The following is an 18,907-nucleotide window of genomic DNA, read 5'->3' on the forward strand; positions in this document are numbered from 1 at the left end:
TGTGTATGTGTCTGTGTGGTGTGTGTGTTTGTGTGTATGTCTGTGTGTGCCTATGTGTGCTTGTCTGTGTCTGTGTCTCTGAGTGTGTATCTGTGTGTGTATATCTGTGTGTATGTGTCTGTTTGTATATGTCTGTATCTGTGTGTCTCTGTGTATGTGTATCTGCTTGTGTGTGTGTGTGTGTGTGTGTGTGTGTGTGTGTGTGTGTGTGTTAGTAGGAATTGAATCTGGGGTATTGTGCATGCTAGACAAGCACTCCACCACTGAGCTTTACTCCTGGATACATTTTTACTCTTGATTCTGAGACAAGGTCTCACTAGGGTGTGTAACTTGATTTCAAATTCACATCACGACCCAGGCATTGAACTTGCCGTTCTCCTGCCTCACCCTCCTGAGTACATAGGATCACAGCCCTGTGCCACCAAGCTCAGGCTACTGTTTCTGTAGTGCCAGGAGTGAAGCACGGGCCCCACAAATGCCAGGCAGCGGCGCTACCCTAGCTGCACCCAGTCCTAGCGACGGAACGCTTTCCTTAAGGCTTTTTTTTTTAAATCTATTTATTTATTATGTATACAGTGTTCTGTCTGCAGGCCAGAAGAGGGCACCAGATCTCATTACAGGTGGCTGTGAGCCACCATATGGTTGCTGGGAATTGGACTCAGGACCTCTGAAAGAGCAGCCAGTGCTCTTAACCTCTGAGCCATCTCTCCAGTCCTCCTTAAGAGTTATTATTTATTTTTCATTATGTGTACATGTGTGTGTCTGGGTGGGGATATGAACACATTCGTGTAAGTGTCCAAGGAGGTCAAAAGTATCAGATCCCACTGAAGTTGGAGTTACACATGGTCGGGAGCTAACAAACGTGCGTGCTGGGAACAGACTCTAGTCTTTTGCAAGAGCGGTCCTCGCTCTTAATAACAGAGTCATCCTCTGGACCCCTAAAAATACAATTCTTTATTTAACTCAGTACACAGAGAAACTTTGAGAAGCCAAGTACTAAGTTAAGACACAGAGCTGCAAGAGATTTAGGCAATGCACAGCTGTGGGCAGGACGTTGTGGAGACCAGCACCCTAAATACGGAACAGACGCAAAATCTGCATCACAGCTACTCTTGAAATGCTTAAAGATTTAATTCCTGCAATAAATAAGGAAATATTAGCTGTGCATATAGAATCAGACTGTGTTCCCAGAATTCAGTAGATTAAAAAAAGGATTATGGGTACAACTCCCCCATATGTCAAATAGTGAGACCTGGCCTCTAAAAACAAAGTGAACAACAACAACAACAACAAAATACAGTATAAAAGTGAGCTGCCAAACCCGAAAGCAAATCACTGGAAAATACCTTCTGGGTTCTTCCTACCCACCAGCTCAAAAGCAGAAGGAAGCTGGGTAGCACTTCAGCTGCACTGAGGTCGACAGAGGGGAGAAGCCGGCATGCCTGTGGTTCCTGTGAACTTAAAACGTACTAAACCTAGCAGTAGAGAACACTTGATGGAAGAAGCTTTAACTAAACTTATTGTTGAAGGTCTTATGGGAACTGCCTGGCAAAGTGACCCAGATGTTGGGTGGCAGGCAATGGGGGAGTTCAGCACTGCTCATAGTCCAGGTGGGCTGTCTGCTAGGACACTGGCATGCTGTTTGTTCCCGGAGTGACCTCAGTGCCCAGCACATGTCTGGAACTTGATTTACAGACTGCACACAGCTGTATATACACAGCTGCACACACACACAGCTGCACACACACACAGCTGCACACACACAGCTGTACACACAGCTGCACACACACAGCTGCACACACACACACAGCTGCACACACACACACAGCTGCTCACACACACACAGCTGCACACACACAGCTGCACACACACACACAGCTGCTCACACACACACAGCTGCAATACACAGCTGCACACACACAGCTGCACACACACACACACACACACACACACACACACACACATACACGCTCACCTTGTCCAAACATACTCCTCTGTGCACATCTGCATACGCACTCATTCATACACACCTAAGACAGTATATACCACGCATGCATATATGTGTATATGCACACATAAACTCAGACATGCACACACCCATACATACCATCAGAAATGCTCATTCAGAGACAACACATGTAGGCCTATAGACACATGCGTATAGATACGTGAATGTATACACAACTATCCATGCCTACATACCTACACACGGACATCAATGCATCTACACATACGCACATACACACATACATACACACGTAAACACATGCACACACATACACATCTGGGCACATGCATAAAATCTCTGTGTGTGTGTGTGTGTGTGTGTGTGTGTGTGTGTGTGTGTGTGTGTATGTGTGTGTGGGGGGGGGGCTGCCTGTCTCTGTCCCATCTCAAAGTCAGTTGCAGTCACTCTCCCAGGCTTACCATTGACTGTCTGGCACCAGCGAAGGCACTAACTGTCATGATGATGAGATGCATGTCACCTTCAGAAACAATTTCCTTGGCACAGTGTACACAGTGAAAATGTCTCTAGGAAATCATATCATGGTACATAAAAGATTAGTTTTACACTGTGTTGAAAGCATTACTAGTATTAAATTTTCCCTAAAATAATGGTTTCTTTTTCGATGTGATTAAAAGAATTACCTCTGAAATGTTAGAACCCAGAGGTAGAAGCAGAGTTGGCCCAGACCATGAGCATGGGTTCCATCCTGGCACCCTAGCTCTGTTCCTTTCTTTGGAAAGGGGGAAGTGGTAGTGTGCCTATGCGGTTTCAAACCGTAGACGTGAAAGCCATGAAAGAGCATAGCTTATTCTTTGGGTGCTGGGAGGAAAGAGAGAAGAAAGAGGGAGGGAAAAGAGCGGGGAGAGCAGAAATGAGAGAGGGAGAGCAGAGAGAGGGAGACAGTGCCTCTGGAAGAGGAGAAAAACCATGCAAAGCCGTGCTGAGCAGGAGCTGGTTTCTAAAGCCAGTGAAGGGAGAGAGCACAGCTTGGGGAGTGCTTGGTTTTCACAGTTTCGAGAGACAGGATCCACTTGGATGTGATGTAACAGGGGTCACCGTGTCACTGTGACTTGTGACACCACCCCTTCCAAACCAGGTAGAGCAGTGCTGCAGAGACCACAAGCCACTGCAGTCCGGCGTGGCGTGGCGTGGTGTGGTGTGGCGTGGCGTGGCATGGCCCGGGAACAGGCTCCTGGGAGCCCCTGGGCCTGCCTTTTCCACGTCCTCTGCATTTTCCGAAGTCCCCTGCAGAGATCACGGGCTGAAAAAGTCCCAGAGGCAGGAGGTTTGTCAGTGGTGACGGGACAGGGACCCAGATCCATGATGTCTCACCCTCAGCACCCCGAGGAGCTCCCATAATCTTTTGGGGACCTCAACACAGCCAAATCAAGTTTTATGGGTTTGATACAGAAAAGAATTTCAGGCATAGCTGGTCTGAAACAGATATGGAGATTTTTATTAAAGTTATCTTAAAATAGACTTCAGGCACAGGGGTTAGGCACTTGGGGAAAGAAAGTTAAGATATACTGAGGGCAAGGGTGGGGGCTTCTCTATGAATCATGGAGAGTAAGACACCAAGTGTGGGTCTTACTTAAGTGTCTCAGCATTAGTCACATGTATCATTTTGGTGACCCTCAAAGTATACCTCAAAAGCCTGCTAGGACACATTCCCCCCCTTCTTTTGATATGTGAGATTACAGGGGTGACTGGAGATTCCTTGGATGGAGTTCCCATGTGATGAAGTTAGGCCGGGAACCACTAGGGTGCACCAAGAGCTGAGTACATGTCCTTCCCACGTGAGTGAGGTTTCTGGTGAGATTCCTAGAAAACTGGAGCTTTGCAGCTTGAAAGGGAGAAAGCACACATCCAGAGGACCTAGGGGCCTCACCTGGCAGCAGGTTTCCCAGTGACCCACGGCCAGCAGCAGGCACTTGGCATAGGAATCAGTCCTTTCCCCAGAGCAGGGCCAAAGCCCCCAGGCACAGCTGACTAGGAATGAGTGTGGTTACAGAGTAATGAAAAGCACTGTGTGTATACATGCTCTTCTCAAGATCCCTGGTACATCCACTCCTCACCAGATAGTAGATGCCTGTGAAACTCTCTCCTGCCTCCAAGAGACCCCGTTCAGATCACCCATGAACTCCAGGCACATAGGCAGTAAGCAGCCTAGACTTGTGGGTGTACCCTGATGGCAAGCATCTGCGGATAGGACTCCTGGGTCTCACGGCACCTGTAGCTACATCTCATGCTCACCCACCTCCTGCAGCCAAGGGCTCCTGGCCCAAGAGGTCCAATCCATCCTGCGTTCAACTCCCCACCTCAAGCCGGCAGTGGTCACCGTGTCCCAGGGCGCCTGTGCTCTTGTTGGACCACCTGACCTTCTTCCTGGCACTCACGTCATCTCTACTCCCAAGCAGAGTCTGACTTTAGGGCAGAGTAGAAGTCCCTCTTTCAAGTCACAATCTCCCACACCACGATGGGTGTCCTTTCTAGCTGACCCTCCACTTCTGAAGCTAAACAGCACCTCACTGTGCTTGTTCAATCACCAAGGGTCCCTAGACCCCTCTCCCAACCCCTAATCACTGTGTAGAACTGGCTAGAGCCAGGTGCAGAGACTGGCACTGACCTCATTCTTAGCCTGGTGGTTTCTGTGGTTTTTTTTGCTAAAAGTTAAGCAAATGTTCATTTTGCTGAGCTCTCTCTGAGTCTCACCATTACCACCGAGTTGGCAGTTCACATGGCTGAGCTTCCTGGCTTCCAGTCCTGCAGCCAGCGATCTGACACCAACCTCAGCTGCAGGGCAGGTGGGCACAGTGCCACCTTCTCTTCTGGGCCTCAAAGGGGGGCAATCTGTGACTGATCCCTCCAGTTGTGGTCAGACCTCAGTGCCTGGGGCAGGACCCAGATTCCTATTTTTACAACAGCTGCCAGAGAGGGCACTTGCCAGCCTCTTCAAGGAACCCACTTGGCTTGTGGTTCCTCAACTGCCTTCAACATGAGCAGCAATAGATGCTTCCCTCCCCAACCTCCATCTCTTCCCTTGCCTCAGGCGAGAGAGTCTTGAGGGCCAAGTACTTTCAACTCTATCTGCCCCATGTGGCTACTCATCGGAACTGAATCATGTCTGCACAGTCCCTTTGGCCAGCGATTAGGGAGCAGACATCTCTGGAGCGCTGAGCACGGTGCTGTCGGTGTGTCGGACCGTTGGCTCCGAAGGCTGAGTGACTGAAGTGGAGGGAGACAGTCACAGCAGCTAGACAGCTGTGCCTGGTGGGGGCAGCTCAGCAGGCTTGGTGAACCTCCTATCAAGTAAATGCCGACGTTATGCTCTTTTGGAACTTGGATTTTTCATCTGAGCTGTTGACTATTTAAATAAATGCAAGTGCGGGGGCCGGGCAGGAGAGACGGCTCGGTTGTTAAGAGCACTTGCTGATCTTGAGGACCTGGGTCATCCACTTTATTATCTTCTAAAACTCTTGACATTTTCCAACACAGTGCACTTACCTCCTCTCTTTGTCCTTATTCATCGTGTGAACGAGAAGAAACTCTCAAGTGAAGATTCTGATGGCCACTATGCCAGTCAAGGTCTGTCCCAGTGTGCCTGGAAACAGGTTCCACATGGATTGTCACCATACCCAAACCGCTGCCCGGTTAGTGGCCCGTCCATCTCTCTGTACTGGCACCCAGACCATAGTTCCTTCTCATGATTACTTTTAAATTTCAGATTTAATCACAGATTTGCAAAGTCTGTCACACTTCCCTTATCTGCGGTCTGTGACCATGACTATGAAGGCTTCGGACCACCTGGTGGCTGTCTGTCAGCAAATGGTGATGCTAGACCAGGTGTCTGAAATCCCTTCATGATGTTCTTTTGTTTGGTGGGGGGGGGAGGGGATTTGAGACAGGGTTTCTCTGAGTAACAGCCCTGGCTGTCCTAAAACTCTGTAGACCAGGCTGGCCTCGAACTCACAGAGATCCGCCTCCTGAGCACTCGGACTAAAGATACTACCACTGCCCAGGCCTTCATGACGTTCTTGGATTCGTACTGACTCCATACCTCAGTGGTGACATTCACTTTTTCTGTATCTACATTGTGAAGCTTTACCCTGTTCTTGCTTATGTGTGTGTGTGGAACATGTGCACATGTGTGTTCACATGTGTGGGCACATGTGTGTGCAGGCCCAGGTTGACGACATGAATCTTCTTCAGTCGCTTTTCTATCTTACTCTTTTTTTTTTTTTTTTTTTCCTGAGACAGGGTTTCTCTGTGTAGTTTTGGAGCTTGTCCTGGATCTCGCTCTGTAGACCAGACTGGCCTCGAACTCATAGAGATCCACCTGCCTCTGCCTCCCGAGTGCTGGGATTAAAGGCGTGCACCACCACTGCCCGGCTCTGTCTTAATCTTTGAGGCAGGGTTTCTCAACCAAACCTGGAGTATGGTTAGTCTCACTAACCAAGCTTGCTGTGAGAATCCCATCTCTACCTTAGGAGGCTGAAATTACAGGTAAGCTGCATGCCTACCTAGTGTTTACATGGGTTCCGGGATCCAAATTCTTCTTCTCTTGCGTCATGGCAAACCCTTTACTAAGTTTTGAAGGTTCTGACAATAGCCCCACCTTCCTTCTCCTCATGGAGTAGGCAGCCTAACATTGACATTCTTGTCATCTGGAAATGACTTTAGAGTGGGCGCGGGGGCGGGGGGGGGGGGGGGACGGACAGGAGTGAGAAACTGCTTTCTCTCGTGTTTTGAAGACATAATGAACTTCACGGAGACACACTTGGTGGTGAGGAAGAACCTTCAGGTGCTAACATTTTGATGTTGTACTGACACACACTGAAGGGTCCTACTGCGTCCCACATGAGACCCCAGTGGCCTGGAAAGGGGGAAAGTCCAAAAAAAGGCAGACAGAGGATGACAGAAAGAGTGACACTTTACTCAAAGATGATGGCAGGCAAGGTGGTGTCTTCATATCCATCCCCTCACAGGACCCCGGAAGTTTTTCTCCAAAGGATAATTTGGGGCAGGTTTCAGAGACTCTCTTAATATCAATTGTTCTTTAGAATATTTCTATACATACCTGTTTGAGAACTGCTGACTTAGGAACATTAAACACCAAAGATGACCATATTATGCATTGAAAATCAGTTGACAAACATAGGTCTTCTATGTGTCAGGCCAAAATAAGACCCAGTGAGTGGGCATATGTGAAGGAGAACAGTGTGAGCCTGAGGACAAGGCAAAGTGGTGTCTTGCTGTGGGTAGCTTGACTATGGTTTGTTGGTTCACAGAAAAACAGGCTGTAGGCCCTATCCTTCCAGAAGCTCTCCTCTTGGTAGACTGACTGTCTAGATGGTTCTAAATTCTTTAAGGGACAGACAGAAACATTTAACCAGGAATGAATTCACCAGCAGGTGCCGGGTGTACTGGCACAAGCCTTTAATTCCAGCACTCAAGAGGCAGAGGCAGGTGGATCTCTGAGTTTGAGGGTAGCCTGGTCTACAGAGAGAATTCCAGGACAGCCAGGGCTACACAGAGAAACCCTATCTCAACCTCTCCCCCATAATTCACCGATGAGGGATAGAGAGATGGCTCAGTGGTTAAGAGCACTGGCTGCTCTTCCAGAGGACCTGGGTTCAATTCTCAGCATGAGCTACCCACATGGCAGCTCATGACTGTCTGTAATTAAAGTTTCAGGAGATCTGACACCTTCACACAGACATACAGGTAGGCAGAACACCAATGTACATAAAACAAAAATAAATAAATAATTTTTAAAAAATCAAACAATCCCCAAAAGAAAAAGAAAAAAGAAAAGAATTTACCAAGGTTTATCATCGCGCACAAATTCTCCTAACAGAAAATGCTGACACATTGAGATGATGAGGCAGATTATGCTCAGGACTCTACGTGCTGTGGTGGCCCAGATGCCAATCTGTGTCCAGTGTGATTTCCTAGCAACGATATGCATCACTCTTGTGGTGACAGTCGTGGTTTGACAGGCTGATTCATTTCAAGGTACTGTGAGTGTCTGGCATTCAAGTAAACGTGACAGTTATTGTCTTACTGAGAGCACTGATTGCCAACCCCAGCACTGCTGAGATCATTATTATTCTGAGTTTCACAGGGTTAGCCCAATACGCTCACAGCATTCTCCCGAGACAGGATCTTTTTTTTTTTTTTTTTTTTTTTTTTTTGGTTTTTCGAGACAGGGTTTCTCTGTGTAGCTTTGCGCCTTTCCTGGAACTCACTTGGTAGCCCAGGCTGGCCTCGAACTCACAGCGATCCGCCTGGCTCTGCCTCCCGAGTGCTGGGATTAAAGGCGTGCGCCACCACCGCCCGGCAAGGATCTTTTACCATGGTAATCAAGGAAGGTAAATTAAGACACTGTCTCTTGAATATAATATACACTTGAACAATTGTCTGCCTCTGCTAGTGGTGCCCTCCAGCCTGGTCTGGAAACTATGCAGATCCTCCTGTCCATGAGGAACCACCATGGCTGACACCAGCCATCCCTTCAGTAGGAGCTGGCCTGGTTTTCTGTATGCCTTGTCTGAATTACATTGTTTGGGGCTATTGTGTTGCCTGGTACCTTCTTGACTCTCAGGCTCATGTTAGTTCTATGTCGTGAGTCAGTGCCCATCCTCAAGAGACTTTTAAAACTTCCACTGAACTGAATTTACTTAAATGCAGAAAATGTGACTTATCATAGTGCAGATAAATATTTTGCTTATGTGGGAAGTCTAGCTGGGCATTGATGTACAGTACGGTTGGCTGACCCTCATAATCTTTTTTTTTAAATTTATTTCATAATCTTTTTTTTTTAATTTATTTATTTATTATGTATACAGCATTCTGTCTGCACATATTCCTACAGGCCAGAAGAAGTCACCAGATCTCACTACATATGGTTGTGAGCCACCATGTGGTTGCTGGGAATTGAATTCAGGGCCTTTGGAAGAGCAACCAGTACTCTTAACCTCTGAGCCATCTCTCCAGGCCCGACCCTCATAATCTTTAATTACAGCATTTTCCCCACCAACACAATGAGCATGGGGAGAAATTACCATGTCCTGTCTCTACCCAAGCCCCTCTAGCTAAGGGACCATACTGACCACTCCCCTCTTCAGTCTTCCCAATGGGTGTACCATTCTCCCCTGTAGGACTGCCCCTCGGCAGCCTCTGCAGTATCCTGAACCTTTACACCTCCTTCTGAGGTTCCCACCACCTTCTGTAGCCCCCACTCTCCCCAAGTCTGTACGGATACCACCCTTCAGGGTCACCTCAGTCCTTCGGCCCGTGCACTTTCTGTAACTGGTCTCTGACCTCTATCACTGTTGGTGCAAGGCTGTTTACATAGAAGAACATTCAATAATTTTTTTTTTTTTTTTTTGGTTTTTCAAGACAGGGTTTCTCTGTGTAGCTTTGCGCCTTTCCTGGAACTCGCTTTGGAGACCAGGCTGGCCTCGAACTCACAGAGATCCGCCTGGCTCTGCCTCCCGAGTGCTGGGATTAAAGGCGTGCGCCACCACCGCCCGGCTAATAATTTTAAAATTAGCTTTACTGGGGCATAATTACACACAGTTATCGAAGAAGACAGTTCAGGGGTTTCGATAGACACGTGGCCACACATCAAGTAGTATTCCACTGAGTGTGGGCCCACTATGATTCACTCTGCTGCCCCTGGGCATTTAGGCTCTTCCCAGTTTGGAGCTATTAGAAGGACTTTCTCTAAAAACTCCAGTTAGTGTTTCTGCCTCCCACCTGGGTGAATGCTAGGAGCCAGTTACTGGTTCGTGCAGCCAGTGCACAGCCAGTGCATAGCCAGTGTACATCCAGTGCACAGCCAGCATACAGCCAGTGCACAGCCAGTGCACAGCCAGTGCATAGCCAGTGTACATCCAGTGCACAGCCAGCATACAGCCAGTGCACAGCCAGTGCATAGCCAGTGCAATCCAGTGCACAGCCAGTGTCACACGAGGTGAACACATTTTTGTCCACGTGCTTGACTTCACATTCCCACCACCCAGCCAGGACATCTGCAGCTGCTCCGTGTCATTGCTGACACCCTCACCTTCCACGGCCATCCTTGTGGGAATTAAGTGGCACCTCAGGGAGGCTGTGGCTTGGCTTCCCTAACAACATCTTTTGTACATATTCACCATCACGTATTTTGTTGTCTTCCAGGTACTGAGTAGCTGAGATTCCTTGTATGTTCTGGATGTGAATAGATACGGTTTTATAAACGCTATTTTCTGATTCAAATACATTTTTTTTCATTTTCTGAAGTGTTTTGCAAAGAGCAGTTTTTAATTCTTTTTTATTTCAAATATTTTTATTTATTTATTTATTATTATTATTATTGGTTTTTCCAGATAGCGTTTCTCTGTGTAGCTTTGCGCCTTCCCTGGAACTCACTCTGTAGTCCAGGCTGGCCTTGAACTTACAGAGATCCACCTGGCTCTGCCTCCTGAGTGCTGGGATTAAAGGCGTGTGCCGCCACCGCCACCGCCACCGCCACCACTACTGCCTGGCTGACGTTTTTAATTCTTATTAAGAATGATTTATTATTATTACTTTATAATACATGTCTTTCACAACTTATGTAAGAAAATTCTTCCATTCCTTGAGTCATGAAGATTTCTTGTGTTTTCCTCTAGATGTTCTCTGTCTCTGCTCTTGCATCTAGAGCTACAACCAATGTGAGCTCACTTTTCTTGTGGGAGGGGTGAAAGGGTGATCAGCTCTCTCACATAAGGCCCAGTACCAGCGCCATTAATTCAAGGTGTCTTTGCACTGCAGAGTCACCTCGGTACCTTGTTTAAAAATCGGCTGACTACTTAATGTAGGCATGGTTCGTTTCTGGGCTTTGTGTCTGTCCACGGATTCCTGTTCCTTCTCCTTCATGGACGTCACCTGCTCTGACACTGAAGTGGCCTAAGTCTCACAGGGTCTCATGAATCCTCCAACTTCATTCTCTCTTGAATTCATTGTAGAATCAGAATCAGTTAGCCACTTTCTCTATTTAGAAAACCTTCCAGAGTTTTGACTTAGTTTGTGTTGTAGATACACATCAGTTTGTGGAGCGTGTATCTGAATGAAGAGCCATTCAGCCTTGCTCTAGACATCCCTCTCCTAAGTCGACACACTTTATTTTCTCTCAGCTATTAGGATTTTCAGCATATAAATCTTGTTCATTAATGCTTTGTGAGTTTTTTGTTTTTGTTTTGTTTGTTTGTTTTTTTCAAGACAGGGTTTCTCTGTGTAGCTTTGCACCTTTCCTAGAACTCGCTTTGTAGCCCAGGCTGGCCTCGAACTCACAGAGATCTGCCTGGCTCTGCCTCCCAAGCGCTGGGATTAAAGGCGTGCGCCACCACCACCCATGAGTTTTTTTTTTAATCCCCTTCTCTCCCTCCCACTCTCTCCTCCTCCCTCCTGCTCTCATAATTTATCTTTTGATATTTTTTTTTTCAAGATAGTTTCACTGTGTATCCCAGACTGGCTTTGAACTCACCATCCTCCTGCCTCAGCCTTCTGAGTGCTGGGGTTACAGGCATGCACCACCGCACTGGGCTTCCAGCTTTCAGTTTTTAAGTCTTCTTGTTAGGGTAGAATCATAATGGCTTTATCCATGTGGACTGTGTCTACTCATGGTATTGATCACAGGAAGTTTCTGCCACATGCATTGGGCCAGGAGAGGGCATCACATCCCCTGGAACTGGAATCACACTGACTATGAGCACCTGATACGGGTGGTGCTGGGAATCAAACACAGGTCCTCCAGAAAGGCAGCGAGTGTTCTTAACCACCGAGTCACCTCTCCAGTCCTCAAATCATGAGTTTCTATCCATGTATATTGATATATTGTTCTGTGGGATTTTCGTGTATATTCTTAACTGGAATTTTGGGTGAAGACTCTTGTACAGTTCAAGAGCTGTGGATTTTTTTTTTTTTTTTGATATGACTTTTCTTAAGCCAAAAAGATCAGAAATTGGAAAGTCACAGTCTATGGCTAACCAAGTCTGGTCAGGCTCATTCATTTCTATGTTCTTTACGGCTGTTTCCAAGCCACCAACGCTGGCTTGAGATGCCGAGACAGAGCCACAGGGCCTGCAGAGCCCATAGTGTTTGCTCTCTGGCTCTTCAGAAAGCGTCCCATTAAGTGGGTATTTTCACATCAAATAATACACAGTGCAGTATGTTCTGGTGGGGTAGAATGTTCCAGAACAGGGGTGCCTGAACACACTTTACCTTCTCTCCTCCATAGCTTCCCCTCTGCTCTCCTAACATCTGTGCTAGCGAGTGTGTGGCTGAACCGCCCACTTCACTGTCGACACCAGGCCTGGATCTCCCCAACGACCATGACACACGAAGTGAGGATCTGCTTTGTTTTGGCAAAGAGTGGGAGCTTGGCTAAATGTGGTCGCTTGAAAAATGTGTTGTCACTAATTCCGTTTTCATTGTTTTCCAGGAGACAATGAATTCCACAGAGCTCTACTCCTCGACTGATGATTACTCTGACCCGACTTTCTATTCTGTGCCTACGGATGACTTGCAATGCTCCTTGGAAGAGGTCAGAGAGTTCACCAGGGTATTTATGCCAATCGCCTACTCCTTAATATGCGTCTTTGGCCTCCTGGGCAATATTATGGTGGTGATGACCTTTGCCTTCTACAAGAAGGCCAGGTCCATGACTGATGTCTACCTGCTGAACATGGCCATTACAGACATCCTTTTTGTCCTCACTCTGCCATTCTGGGCAGTCACTCATGCCACTGGCACTTGGGTTTTCAACAACTCACTGTGTAAACTCATGAAAGGCATCTACGCGGTCAACTTTAACTGCGGGATGCTGCTCCTGGCCTGTATCAGCATGGACCGGTACATTGCCATCGTTCAGGCAACCAAATCTTTCCGGGTACGATCCAGAACATTGGCACACAGTAAGATCATCTGTTTGGTGGTGTGGGTCATATCGGTCTTCATCTCAAGTCCCACATTTATCTTCAATGAGAAATACGAGTTGCTGGGCAGAGAGGTCTGCGAGCCCCAGTACAAGTTTGTCTTGGAGCCCATCACCTGGAAACTTCTGGGGCTGGGGCTCGAGCTGCTTTTCGGCTTCTTCATCCCTTTGCTGTTCATGGTGTTCTGCTACCTGTTCATTATCAAGACCTTGGTGCAGGCCCAAAATTCTAAAAGGCACAGAGCCATCCGTGTCGTGATTGCTGTGGTTCTCGTGTTCCTGGCTTGCCAGATCCCTCACAATGTCGTCCTCCTCCTGACTTCAGTAAACATGGGCAAAATGAACCGGACCTGCAGTGGTGAGATACGCCTCGCCTACACCAGGAACGTGGCCGAGATCCTGGCTTTCCTTCACTGCTGCCTCAACCCTGTGTTGTATGCATTTGTTGGACAGAAGTTCAGAAACTACTTCATGAAGATCATGAAGGATGTGTGGTGTGCTAAACGAAAGAACAAGGTGCCAGGTTTCCTCTGTGCCCGGATGTACTCAGAAAGCTACGTTTCCCGGCAGACTAGTGAGATTATGGACAATGACAACGCATCATCCTTTACCATGTAACATGAAGCCACATACCCCAAAAACCTTTGTGAAACTTGCTATCACATGTGAAAGAGAGAGAGAGAGAGAGAGAGAGAGAGAGAGAGAGAGAGAGAGAGAGAGAGAGAAAGCCATGCCCAAATAACTATGGAAATTAAATGAAGCTTTCCTGCAGGATCAGAACCAGTTGGCAGGTGGGCACCAATAGCCAAGCTCTCCCCCGTGTGGTTGACAAGAAACGTTAGTGGCTCTTGTGTCCTGGGGTTGGTGTTCCACGAAACAAGCTGTGGGGAATGCTGGATTAGAGTGATATGGTATGAATATGAACATATTCACAAACTGCGTGAAGGGGTTGCAGACCCAGTTAGAGCACAAAACAAGGAGACAGCTTGAGAAAGCTACAGAAGCCCTCCTGTGACTCACGGGACGCTAACAAGATGTTTACCATCCCTGATGGCAAGTGGCAAAGATCCTGTACAGCTTCCCTTTTATCACCTCAGCAAGCGCTAGGCGGCCGGGGGTGGGGTGGGGGGAGGGGTGACCAAGGGCAAGTATCCACAAACTGGAACCAAGCAGGACATGGGCATGTTACCATCATGGGGGCTTGCTTCCCTTTCAGGAAGTGGTTTCCTGTGGCTCCCTTCCCCCTCCGAGGTGGGTGGAGCCTGAGGAGGCAAGCTGGGATCCAGTTCCAGGCTAGGCTACCAGTTCAGCAGTTCAGCAGTCGCTAGCATAGTTTAACATTCATCCCATGGATGGTAAACTTGGCTTGTCTGTAGTTGAAAGTGCTTTTCTTCCAGTTCTGAAATGGAGCTGAGGATTCTGGCCACCAAGAACTTCAAGTTAGGCCCTGAACAGGGGAAAGCGTGCTGGCCTCTGAGACCAAGTGGATTTGTTGTGTGTTTAAATTGGGAATTGAACCTAAGGTCTCACTCACATAAGGCTCCGCCAGTGTGTCGCCACTGTGCTGTATTCCAAGACCTTTCCCTATCTTTTGTTTAGAGACGGGCCTAAGATGTCCATGCCAGTCTTGAACTTTGAAATCCTCCTACTTCAGCTCTACAAATAGCTAAGATTACAGACCTATGATTGGCTCTGAGACTGATCTTAAGGAAGCTTTACCCAAAGTCACAGTTAGCGGTAGAATCAGGTTTTGCTAAGTCTCGTCTGCCTCATTAGAAGTTCATGAGACTCTAGTCCATAAAGTCCAGCATATGCAGGTGGCAAATATGAACTGGGAACGCGGAAACACAAACCTCCTTACAGAAGTTGCTGATGAGTGTTAAAATACTGGTGTGTGTGCGCGTGTGTGTGTACTTGAGTGTGGAGGCCAGAGAACTACTTCCGGTGTGCTCCTCAGGCGTTCTTTTTTCTTGTTTAAGACAGTCTCTCAGAGCTCAATAAGTAGGCTTGACTGGCAGGTCACGGGAGCCACAGATCCACTTACCTCTGCGCCCCAGCACTAGGATTAAAAGCGTGCACCACCACGGTTTTATTTTTGTTGTTGTTGTTGTTGTTTTTGTCTTTTGGTTTTTTTTTTTTAACATAGGTTCTGGACATTGAACTCGTCTTTGTGCCCACAAGGCAAGTGCTTTACTGTTGAAGCATCTCCCCAGCCCAGCACTGGAACGCAACTCCTTAGCTTACTCTGATTGTTTCACATATTAAAACATAAACTTATTCACAAGCTTTAAGAACTCTGGGTCTTTTTGTTTGCTTTGTTTTAAGAACCATTAAGAAAGTGTGTGTGTGTGGGGGGGGGGGGTCGGGGCAGAATGTGCACCCGCTTTCATGGAGTTTAAACCTGGTTTAATTTCTGTTGCTGTGATAAAAGACTCAGCCTGACCGAAAGCAACTTTGGGAAGAACAGGTCTATTACAGTTTGCAGTTCTAGGGCACATCCCATTATCGTGCGGAAGTCAATGAAGGAAAATAACAGCCAGCGTCCAGAGCAGAGAACGAATGTGTGGATCCCTGTCCACTTACTGCTCCAACGTCCAGCTAGCTCTCCTACTTTTTTATACAGTTCACGGCCCCATCCATGAAATGCCGCCACCCACATTCCGGATGGGTCTTCACACCCAACTAACAAGACAAGCCCTCCTCTCTACACACACACACATACACACACACACACACACACACACACACACACACACACACACACACACACTCTCCAACGTCACCTAGACAACAAGTTACTAACACGCTTCCCAGATAATCCTAGGCTGCGTGAAGATTGCAGTTAAAATTAATGGGCACACGTGGTGTCCCTGGGGGCAATTTTAGTATTTCCTCAGTGGAAAACGCTTTGTTCCAAGGCTGAAATAACTTTGAAATCGTTTTTATTTTTAATTATGAATTATTTTGTTTCTCATTAGAGAATTAGAAAAGAAAGTGGACCATGCTTAGGTAACAGAGGCCCTTAAACCCTGTGCTGGCCTCGCAGGCATGGATCCCTCTGTCAGCTGCCCACAGCCTTCGGCCTGGGTTTTTAAACTTCACATCTAAGTTTGATGAAGGCAGAGGAACACAGAATGCATTGCTGAGGGCATGGGCGTCTTCTAGCCTGCAGAGGAAGACACAACAGGTAAAATGCAGAGCGTGCCGAGGTGGCCAGCCTGCAGGGGAGGGACGGAGAGCGGAGGATGCTGCTGGGTATTGGGTAGCTGAGGATCCAGAGCACAAACCAGGTCCTGGCCCTGCTCTTTCAACAACCAACTGACTCATCACCTTTATCCTTCTATCTACTCGACCCCTTCATGGCTAGAAACCAGGACCTAAAACAAAAATAAGTGAGCCGAGCACAGCGGCACCCGCCTGTGGTCCCAGCAACTGTGAGCCTGAGGCAGGAGGATCACCTGAGCCCAGTAGTTCAAAGTCAGCCTGGGCAACATAGTGAGACTATCTCAAAATATAACATAAAAAAAAAAAAATAGCTGGGTGGTGGTGGTGCACGCCTTTAATTCCAGCACTCCCGAGGCAGAGGCAGGTGGATCTCTGTGAGTTCGAGGCCAGCCTGGTCTACAGAGCGAGGACAGGCTCCAAAGCTACACAGAGAAACCCTGTCTCGAAACGCCCTCCCCCAAATAATAATCATAGTCATAATCATAATAAAATAAAACTGAAATACTCATTGCTCTTCTGCTGGGATCCTGTCCTTCAGCCTTCATGGGCTGTGATGAGGTCGAGGATACATTGGTGAGTGCCCCATGAAGGCTGCATAGACCCACTGCCATGGAGGGCTCAGCAGAACCATATCACCTAGGGATTGGTGCTGTGCTGTGGGGACCCTGTGCTTCGCAAACCAGCATCCTGACTCTCTCGTCTCCCTTCTCATGTCGCAGGGCTGGGTATCAAACCCCAGGCCGTGTGCTCACAGGGCACACGCTCTGCCGCCAGCTGCATCCCCAGCCTCTGACTCCCCTGGGAGGACTACCCACACTGAGAAGCTGCTGGGCTTCTTTAACATCACAGAATCAGTGTCTGACTGATTTCGAACTTGTTCTTCACGAGCCGAGCCGTCAGCGTCTCTCTCCGTAAAATCACACCGAGAGTTTCAGCCCTGCCTGCGGCGTGAGAATGTCTGTGCTTGGAGTCCGAGTTTCTCACTTCCAGTTTCTCATTCTCTCTGGGCTTGCTGCCCCCTTATCTCTCTCCATCTGCTGCTAAGGGGGCCCCTCCTCCATGCTCTGACAACCCTGGATGCTTTCACACCACAGGGACCAGGGTAGCTAACTAAGAGTGGATCCCTAGGGTTTTCCTGCAGACGAGGGCCAATGCCACCTCGCCCGTGGACTTCCAGCTCTCACCCTCTGCCAATGGCTGCAAGCAGGCAGCATGTACTCTTGGTTCTGGCATCTGTATTGCAGTGAGTGAGAAGTGGGGCAGCCATGGGACGGGGCACACTGCCTGATGGAGAGCAGCCAGCAGAGCACAGAGGATGGGCCACATTAGCAGCGGGTGGCAGGATATAAGGGGCACCAAGCCTGTGGGAGTGGCTGCTTGTGAAGAGAATGAGAAACTGGAATTGAGAAACTTGGGACTCCAGCACAGAAATTCTCATGCCATAGACATGTGCCCTGGTGAGCCTTCAGGCTGGGACAGAGAGCATCAGAGGCTTTGGACAGGGGCTTAGGTCCTGCCCTCCTGTCAGCTCATGGTCCTCTAGCTCAGCTCCCTAAACTCAAGTCACACAACCCTTGCAGTCCCTGGCAAGGCAGCGAGGGACTGCTGTGACCTTGCTCTACACACCATCGAATTCCCTCTCTCTCCTTTTTGGTGGAGACCTGCCTCCCTCCCATCTGCCCAAACACAAGTCAATCTAGAGTCACATCTAGTCCTTAGCAGTGGCTTCCTGACTCCTAGTGTGGAGGCTGGTCCTGTGGTACAGAACGTAACTCTACAGCAAAACAAATTTGGTAAAAGCAAGCCCCCTCTTTGTTCCCTAGTGGGGAAGAGCTTTCCAACCCCTTTAGGACCTAGTTCACCATTTATCATACAATCCAGCAACTCTCCTAAAATCCCAGAACTAAAGGGATGCGGAGACTCTCACTTCAGGACCTCCTGCATGCTGTACACAGTGTCTGTTTCTCCTAATGCTCTCTGACTTCACAGCCTCCTTTCAGCTGCCTATAGCCATGAGCCTAAAACTCCCTTAATAAAACCAAGTTCCTGAAAGGCAATTCACCTCAGTTTCCTTTTCTATGAACTTGTTCTGTTGTTCATAACACCTGGTTTGCAAAATGACTCAGACATGTGGTCACAGTCACACCGACAGCACGTGAAGTGGAGAAATAGCTTCCACAAAACTGCTGGGGCAGTGCTTTCCAAGAGGATGATGGGAAATGCTGCAGAGGTCCACTGAGACCTGGACCCAGAACCAGGAAGAGTTTGAAGATTTGAGCTGCTCTGTGAGGTCGACATGCTGCTGCCTCATCCATGCACATGAGTACACACTCCTCAAAATCCCTGGACCACAGGTGAAGTGGCCGGAGACCGTCAGGCTGAGCGTGTGCCTTATCACCTCCCATGCATGCGTCCCCACTCTGCCTCCAGACAGGGCCACCGTGCAACCCGAGGCCTGAGAATGTGTGTTCCCTCTTCCTGTTTTATCAAAGCGGGATTGCTAATCCAGGGCTACACTTGATCCCTTCTGCTGCATAGTCCATGCAGAAAACCAAAGCCCACACCTGCGGCTGTTCTGTACAGTCCAAGTAATGAGCTACCAGAGCCATGCATGCTTCCTGTTTTCAATGAGTGAATATATATATATGTGCTATGTATTACATATAATTGTTACATTTTATTACATATAATTGTTATATATATATATATATATA

At 48.0% G+C, this 18,907-nt stretch overlaps 1 protein-coding gene and 1 long non-coding RNA gene across 5 annotated transcripts in view; one reads left to right on the forward strand and one right to left on the reverse strand.

Moving 5' to 3' along the window:
* Positions 1 to 931: 931 nt before the first annotated feature.
* LOC128118273 (uncharacterized) overlaps positions 932 to 18,907 on the reverse strand; it is a 34,555-nt gene continuing 16,579 nt past the window's right edge. The window contains exons 4-5 of one of the 4 annotated variants that reach the window (XR_008221092.1): positions 2,650 to 3,269; positions 932 to 2,532 (exon numbers count right to left, since the gene is read on the reverse strand). This is a non-coding gene — a long non-coding RNA (uncharacterized LOC128118273). Of the gene's footprint in view, positions 3,270 to 6,729; positions 6,882 to 18,907 lie in introns of those variants that run through there. The other 3 variants (XR_008221091.1, XR_008221090.1, XR_008221094.1) reach the window with 3 other exon arrangements.
* Positions 10,514 to 18,845, forward strand: Ccr6 (C-C motif chemokine receptor 6). Its single transcript, XM_052750800.1, has one exon. The coding sequence runs from the start codon at positions 12,423 to 12,425 to the stop codon at positions 13,584 to 13,586; it is 1,164 nt and encodes a 387-aa protein (XP_052606760.1). The 5' UTR covers positions 10,514 to 12,422; the 3' UTR covers positions 13,587 to 18,845.

Source organism: Peromyscus californicus, unplaced genomic scaffold (genome assembly GCF_007827085.1).
Source record: "Peromyscus californicus insignis strain IS unplaced genomic scaffold, ASM782708v3 Scaffold_22__1_contigs__length_63687245, whole genome shotgun sequence".
Taxonomy (NCBI): Eukaryota; Metazoa; Chordata; class Mammalia; order Rodentia; family Cricetidae; genus Peromyscus; species Peromyscus californicus.

Coding starts and splice junctions, on each gene's coding strand:
- Ccr6 (XM_052750800.1), top strand. CDS start 12,423: ATGTGGTCGCTTGAAAAATGTGTTGTCACTAATTCCGTTTTCATTGTT.